Here is an 8,245-nt window from a genome sequence, read left to right on the forward strand (position 1 = left end):
AGCGAAACGCCGTCTCAAAAAAAAAAAAAAAAAAAAAAAGTTACAGATTCAGTAAATGACTTGGAGGTGGTTCAGAGCTCTGGGGCAATGGGCTGGCACCAGGGCAGTGGTGCGGCGCAGCCCAAGACAGGGAAATCTACATGATGTCTGTCCACTTCCAAAAGTGTCACCTCTGCTCACTTGGGCCCTTGCCATCTCAAACAGACCCAGGTGTGCACCAACCCCTTCAAGTCTACCATCTTATGAGGCCTTTAGAACATGTATGTAACCGATCACACCTTTATCCCACTATACTACTGATGTTTACTGCCAAGGAGCCCTAGCTCTTGGGACATCCTTGAGCAATCACAGGCAACTAGGAAACGTGATTCTGCTCACATCTCGAGTTTCTGGTCTCAGGACTGTCCTCTAGAGGGTATCTAAAGTAATTGAGGAACATTTGATGGATGGTGCAGACTATGTTACCCTGGTCTTTCCAAAAAGTCCCAAGCTCGGGGTTACCCTCACCAAGCTCCACTTTGGGTGCTCACTCAACACAGAAAAGCATATTCTCCAGTTGTAACATACAACAGACTACGGTAGCTTTGTTAGGGCGAATCAGTTTATGCAACCGTTTCTACAATAACTGGTCAACTGCGGATATTAACAAACAGTTGTCATTCATCTAACTTGGGTAGTAACCTGGCCTACAAACTATAATCCTGCCTTTGAATAATTTGGCTCAAATGTAAAAGCTGTCCATGGGGCAGGGGGCTAAAACCTTTAATCTACAAATACAACCCTCAGACTCGTGTAATTTTTGAAGATGGTTTGGCCTCAGACGTTCTGGATCAGGTTTCCTTTCTTAATACCCGGTGGAAAATCTACCCAATTACTATATACTGCCTTTTACTGAAAATCTCCAAGGTATGGAAGAATATGAGATCCAAATGCCAGAGTTTTCCTCAGTGGTCCTGATGGGCCATATGCTAATCAGCAGCAGGTACCAGTCTGACTTGGCTTGCTCAGGGCCCTCCAAGATGACCATGTTTGGGTGAGGCCCTATCCTGACCCAAACAATTCTACATAAAAACATGGTAGGTTGTCCTAAAACAGACTTTTGATGGAATTCTCTGTGATATCCAGTTTAATCACTCTCCCCAAAATTTTCCACCTTCACAAAGATCCAAACCACACTGCAGCTGGTCAATAAAGCTGAATGTAGTCCTTCTGTGGAAGTCTTGGAACTACCCCCAATACCCTCTTGAGGTTTTGGGGTTTTGTTTTTTAATTATTTTTTTATTTTGTAGAGACGGGGTCTATGTTGCACAGGCTAGTCTCAAACTACTGAGCTCAAGCAACATGACTGCCTCAGCCTCCCAAAGTGCTGGGATTATAGGCATGAGCCACTGCATCTGGCTGGTTTTATTCTTCGAGACAGGGTCTCGCTTTGTTGCCCAGGCTGGAGTGCGATGGCGTGAGCATAGCTCACTGCAATATCAAACTCCTGGGCTCGAGCGATCCTCCTGCCGCAGCCTCCTATGTTACTAGATGGACGACCGGTGTGCACCACACCTGGCTGATGTTTTGATTATTTTGTTTCCCAGTCTGGTTTCAAACTCCTGGGTTCAAGCAATCCTCCTGTCTTGGCCTCTCAAAGTGTTGGGGTTATAGGCATGAGCCACTAAACCCAGTTCAAGGTTTTTTGTTTGGTTGGTTGGCTTTTTATTTATTTATTTATAAGATGGGGTTTCACCATGGTGGCCAGGCTGGACTTGAACTCCTGACCTCTGGTGATTCACCCACCTTGGCCTCCCAAAGTGCTAGGATTACAGGCATGAGCCACTGTGCCCGGCCTGGTTGGCTTTTATATAGATTAGGTCTCACCATGTTGCCCAGGCTGGTCTTGAATTCCTGGGCTCAAGAAATCCTCCTGCCTCAACCTCCCAAAGTGCCAGAATTACGGGCATGAGCCACTGCACCCAGACCTAGCTCAAGTTTTTAAAAAATGTGAAATGGTTTATTTACCATACATTTCCTTTTGAAAAGCACATGATTAGGATACATAGGTTTTAAGAAGCTAGGAGACTACGTCCTAAAGCGTTTTAATTATGTTTGGCCACGTTTTAGCTCTCTGGGCCAGGGAAATCTATTTAAACTTTAACTTGTGTTTCTTCTGTAGTGGCATCAGTTTGTGCAAGAAGTGGGTTTAGAAGGATTGTTTTTATTTATATCTAGTCAATCTGCAATCTTTTTTTTAAATAGAGAAGATGGGGTTTCACCGTGTTAGCCAGGATGGTCTCGATCTCCTGACCCTGTGATCTGCCCGCCTCAGCCTCCCAAAGTGCTGGGATTACAGGCATGAGCCACTGCGCCCAGCCAATCTGCAATCTTTGTTGGCAATGCCCACATGACAGCTCCAGGATACTTCGCAATATGCACAAACAGGCCAGGCATGGTGGCTCATGCCTGTAATCCCAGCACTCTGGGAAGCCAAAGCAGGTGGATCACTTAAGGTCATAAATGTTGAGAAAAAAATATTGGTACTCAGTGGTATAGTATTGGGCTATGAAAAACTAAAGTCTTAAGCCGGGCGCGGTGGCTCAAGCCTGTAATCCCAGCACTTTGGGAGGCCGAGGCGGGTGGATCACGAGGTCAAGAGATCGAGACCATCCTGGTCAACATGGTGAAACCCCGTCTCTACTAAAAATACAAAAAATGAGCTGGGCATGGTGGCACGTGCCTGTAATCCCAGCTACTCAGGAGGCTGAGGCAGGAGAATTGCCTGAACCCAGGAAGCGGAGGTTGCGGTGAGCCGAGATCGCGCCATTACACACAAGTGAGGGAAAAAAAAGAAAAACCTCCGTCTAAAAAAAAAAAAAAAAAGAAAAACTAAAGTCTTAATCTAGTAAGCTTGAGGTGGAATGCTCAAAATGATGAATAACTGAGTCTATTTTAGCTTTTCTGTAAGAGAATTCATGTTTATAGACAATGATTAACTGACGTAAGTTATAAATTAAACAAAATAATTCTGTTTTGCACTACAGTCCTTATCACATTTGAACACACTTAGATTAAAATTTTAAAGTCAGGGGGAGCCTGAATACAACCAGACACGTGGTTGTATCAATCCTATCTTTGAGTCTACCAAACTAGCCACAAGAAAATTGAGAATACTGTATTAACTAAAGCAGTGCTTCTATATGAAGTCAAAAAAAAAATTTCCAAAGCCCAATGTTTACATTCTAATTTAACATTTTCTAAACAAGAGACCATTTAGCCTAGGTTCACAAGTATTTGGTAAGAAACTGAAATTGCTTTCTGTCCCCCAATAAAAATCCCTCAGTAATACAAAAGTGAGAAAACCCAAATATTATGTATCAAACGGCTTAGATGTTAAAAAACTACACAGATACTGTAGTTTCTCTCTTTTTGGTAATCTACTCCTATTTTCAGATATTGGGGAAAAAAAAAAAAAAACAAACCGCATCTCCTTCCTTAACATGATGGTACTACTAACAACTTCATTATTGCTTCTGGACTACTGGGAGAGAGAAAAACACTACCTTCGGGATTTGAACAACTTGAAGAGGGAGACAATAGATGCTACAGTGAACCAGTGAAGGGCTATATAAAACAAACTTGTATTTCTGGCTACTTGTCTGCCTCTTTCATTTGAGACCAAACAAACAAAAAAATCTAAGAGGAAATATGGACGAAGAAATGAATTAAACCAGGGGTTCTTACCCTTTTTTGGGTGATGAATTCCTACAGGAATCTGAGAAAAGGTATGGACATCTTCCCCAGAAAAATATTCACATAATATTTTGCATGTAACATCAGGGGAATGTAGATTTCTTGAAAACTATTTACGGACCCAAGGTAAAGAGCCACTGAATTAAGCCAAATCTGGTTTAGCCTGCCCTTAGCAGCAGCTTAAAATTCTGAGATGATCTGCCGCTGGGAAAAAGGAGGGAAGGAAAGGGGAAAAAATGTTGCAGTTAAATGAAGTCAAGGGCTATACAAAGCAAGGCCACGAAGCAAGCCAGACAGTGCTCTCAGTGTGTCCTTACCTGTCAAGGGCTGGCTGAGTTCCGCCTGCACTTTACCCTTCGCTGATCCTTCCAGAGGTAAACCTCTGTCCCCTTTGTAGAGTTTCGGTTTAAATGGAGAATCTTTCTCTTTACCTTTTGATCCTTTAGGCCGGCCTGCTTGCTTCTTCTTGGATTTGCCATCCCCCTTCACACCCAGTAATGGATGGACTTCTGTAGGACAGACAGGCATGGAAAGGAATCCACATGACACCAGTCCCATCACCCCAACCACAACTTCGTTGAGCAAAGAATGTTGCTTTGTGTCCCATGTTAATCAATAAAGAGAAAGGTCTGTCTTATTTCTGTAACTACGAAAGAATGGCCATTAAATGAGAAGTAGTTGCTTGGCCAAAGGCACACATGGCCTTTATAAAGCTTGTCCAACCTGTGGCCCACAGGCTACATGTGGGGCCCAGGAGGGCTTTGAATGCAGCCCAGCACAAATTCATAAATTTTCTTAAAACATTATGACTTTTTTTTTTTTTTTTGCAATTTTTAAAAATTCTCATCAGCTATCATTAGTTAGTGTATTTTACATGTGGCCCAAGATAATAATTCTTCCAGTGTGGCCCAGGGAAGTCAAAAGACTGAATATTCCTGGCTTATATGTTCATACCAAGCCACAGTAACTCTAAATTGAACAAGAAATTGAAATATGCACTGATACTATCAAATCAAGCCAGAATAAGAAGGAAAACACACACACGTGCACACACACACACACACACACAAACACAGAGAGGCATGTGACAGCAGAAAGAGAATGGGTTTTGGAACCAGACAGACTAGAGTGAGAATCCTGACTCCACCATTTGCTGTGAGACTTTGGGCTGGTTACAGACCTCTTACACATAACCTAAGTCTAAATTTTCTCCTTTAAAAAAGCAGATAATTCCACTAGAGACTTTTAAGATAGAGAAAAAAAAAAAAAGCAGGTAAAACAATGTGCAGTTGGAGTCAACAATGGTATACAAACCCAACAGTGTCTGAAAAAGAACAGACACACAAATCAATAGCATCAGGAAAATACGTAGTTGCAAAATGTGATCTGCAGTTGGCTAAAAGAGAAGAGGAGGGGCTAGGCGCAGTGGTTCACACCTGTAATCCCAGCACTTTGGGAGGCCAAGGTGGGCAGATCACCTGAGGTCAGGAGTTTGAGACCAGCCTGGCCAACATGGCAAAACCCCATCTCTACTAAAAATACAAAAATTAGCTGGGCGTGGTGGTGCCTGTAGTCCCAGCTACTCAGGAGGCTGAGGCAGGAGAACTGATTGAACCCAGGAGGCAGAGGTTGCAGTGAGCCGAGATCATGTCACTGCACTGCAGCCTGGGCGAGAGCGAGACCCTGTCTCAAAAAAAAAAAACAAAAAACCACGGAGGGGGGTGGAAGGAGGATGGATGCTCAATAGTAAACACACCACACCTCCATCTATCTCTACCTATCCCAAAACGTGATAATAAAGACTTCCCAAGTTAGACTATAAAATTTTGCCGAGGCCGGGCACCGCAGCTCACGCCTGTAATCCCAGCACTTTGGGAGGCCAAGGCAGGCGGATCACGAGGTCAAGAGATCGAGACCATCCTGGCCAACACGGTGAAACCCCATCTCTACTAAAAATACAAAAAAATTAGCCGCTGTGGTGGCACGCACCTGTGGTCCCAGCTACTCGGGAGGCTGAGGCAGAAAGATTGCTTGAACTCAGGAGGCGGAGGTTGCAGTGAGCTGAGACTGCGCCACTGCACTCCAGCCTGGTGACAGAGGAAGACTCCGTCTCAAAAAAAAAAAAAATTTTTTTGCTAAGAAGAATGAAACGATTGTCCAAGTCTAACCAGTGCTTTACACCTAATAAAGCCACTCTTTGGGGAAAAATTTAAAAGAAGAATGGTATAATAAACTCAGCCTACGGTCAGAAGAATTAAGTGCAGCATCTTAGGCAAAAGTACTGAAGGGCAGAATTTCTCCATGTTAAGAGAGAAGTGAACACAGAGGCAATTACAAAGTGGTAAAGCACTATAAAATAGACTCATGGGAAAATTTCTTTAAGGTAAAATCGCTCAAACAGGAAATTACCAGATTGAGCTGGGGAGTAGAGTGGCATCTGCCAGGCCAGAGGAACAAGACACAGCTCTTACCATCATTTGGTACTCCTTGAAGCTCTATATTGGTTGTTTTGGGTTTCTTCTTAGGTGGCTGGGACCCATCAGCTGAGGACTGCCTCTTCTTCTCTGAACTAGCCCCTTCATCCATCAAGGAGGTTTGGACTGCATCCGGTGGGGGGCCATAAGGATTTTCTTCTGGGTCTTCTACCTCAGGAGCAATGGGTAAATACAATAGAGCCTTTGAATCTTCCAGCTCTTCATCACTATTTGGAGCAGGAGCAGACAAGGGATTGGAAAAAAGAGGAGATAGTTGCTTAAACCATGAGCCCTTCCTCTATCACCTTAAGCATAAGCAACAGATATGGATCTAGAACTTTAAGAAACCCAAGATGAATAAAAGGGAATCAGACAACGTAATTGATAAAATTGATGATAAAAATAAACAAGATAAATGATTATTTTGGTACCTTAAAATTCTCTATCAGGGAGAAGTGAAGGGAAAATAGGACTAGAGAAGAAAGATTACATTATATTTCTTATACATCAAAGGAGCTATCTCTTTTAGTTAATAAGCAGATGAAGCCGAAGGTATAGCCAGAGGAACTGTGGAGTACTCCCCAGGAGACCAGGGGCAGCAGTCGCCAAGGTGCCCAACCTTCCAGACCAGCTCACCTGCTACAGAAGGCAGCGATAGGGTCCACGCTGGTGACATCCACTTCTTCATCTTCTGCAGCATCAGCCCCTGCAGGAAAGAAACACAGGAGGTGTTTGAGAAGTGAAAAACTGCTTTTTATTTGCAGCTTAAAGGTTTTCAAAAGCTGAAGTTCCAGAGAAACAGGAAAACCAAACAGTTCACTTTAATCATTCAACTATGTGCTGGATTTCAGTCTATGCTAGGCACTGAAAATAGTGCAACGACCCAGAAAAAGTTGGGAACAGCTCTTCAGTAAAAGCTTCATAGTCTAACTGGGGAGAGAGACAGAAACAGTTTCAATTTAATACAGTAATGGTATACGTAATGTACTCAGCGTATGGGAAGGAAGAAGAATTTATGTGGAAATCTGGGAAGGTTTGACAGAACATAACCCTATAATCTAGAACATTCTGCTTCCCTGGAGGTCCTCCTAAATACATTAGGCATGCAGGTTATCTAATATCACAAAAGTGAGGACTAGCGCTTTCAAACTAAAGAGAACCAACCTCACTTCCAATCCCCTGGTTCCCAGCACCATCAAGTGACTCAGAAGTCAATAATTACTCACTGACAATTGGGCATCCTAAGCATTCACCCACACAAACCTTACTATGTTATAAAGCCCTATGTTAGACAATATGGGGATAAAAAGTCAAATCTGGATTCTCAAGGAGCTCCTATCTAGAAATTCAGAAGAGATAATCATAATAGAAATTAACATCTTAGTGCTTATTATGGCCCAGGCATATACTAAGTGCTTTACATGAATTATTTCACTTCCTCCCCACAACCCTAAAAAGCAGGTACCATTATTACCCCTATCTTACACATGAGGAAATTCAGTTTTAGTAGTAGTATGCCCAAGGCAGTCTGACTTCAGAGCCCAGGCTCTTAACCCTTCTCTTACTGACAAAGGAGTGACAGAATACACGAGACAAGCTGAGCACTCTTAGCACAGTGACTTCTTTGCTAGGTGCTGCGTGTACATCCTCACTTAGTCATCTGCAATTAATCAGGAAATATACAACGATATGTTAAAAGAGCTGCTTGAGCCCTGGTAATACCCATATAAGCCATCAGTTAACACCTTATAAATTAAGGCTCTCTAAATACTATGGAGACTGTGTAAGCTTAAAGAAAAACAGGAGCCAGACACAGTGGTCCATAGGCTAGGCACAGTGGCTCACATCTGTAATGCCAGCACTTTGGGAGGCCAAGGTGGGCAGATTACCTGAGGTCAGGAGTTCCAGACCAGCCTGGCCAACACGGTGAAACCCTGTCTCTACTAAAAATACAAAAAAATAGCCAGGCGTGGTGGCAGGCACCTGTAATCCCAGCTACTCAGGCAGGAGAATCACTTGAACCCAAGAGGTGGAGG

The 8,245-nt window shown here is 43.2% G+C and overlaps 1 protein-coding gene across 1 annotated transcript in view; it reads right to left on the bottom strand.

Moving 5' to 3' along the window:
• Positions 1-8,245, bottom strand: part of RBBP5 (RB binding protein 5, histone lysine methyltransferase complex subunit) — a 29,829-nt gene that overhangs the window by 5,023 nt on the left and 16,561 nt on the right. The window contains exons 9-12 of the mRNA XM_037737439.1: positions 7,981-7,997; positions 6,846-7,028; positions 6,207-6,436; positions 4,053-4,244 (exon numbers count right to left, since the gene is read on the bottom strand). Coding sequence (XP_037593367.1) covers positions 4,053-4,244; positions 6,207-6,436; positions 6,846-7,028; positions 7,981-7,997 — 622 coding nt within the window. The remainder of the gene's footprint in view (positions 1-4,052; positions 4,245-6,206; positions 6,437-6,845; positions 7,029-7,980; positions 7,998-8,245) is intronic.

The sequence above is a fragment of the Cebus imitator genome, unplaced genomic scaffold (assembly GCF_001604975.1).
Source record: "Cebus imitator isolate Cc_AM_T3 unplaced genomic scaffold, Cebus_imitator-1.0 Scaffold38, whole genome shotgun sequence".
Taxonomy (NCBI): Eukaryota; Metazoa; Chordata; class Mammalia; order Primates; family Cebidae; genus Cebus; species Cebus imitator.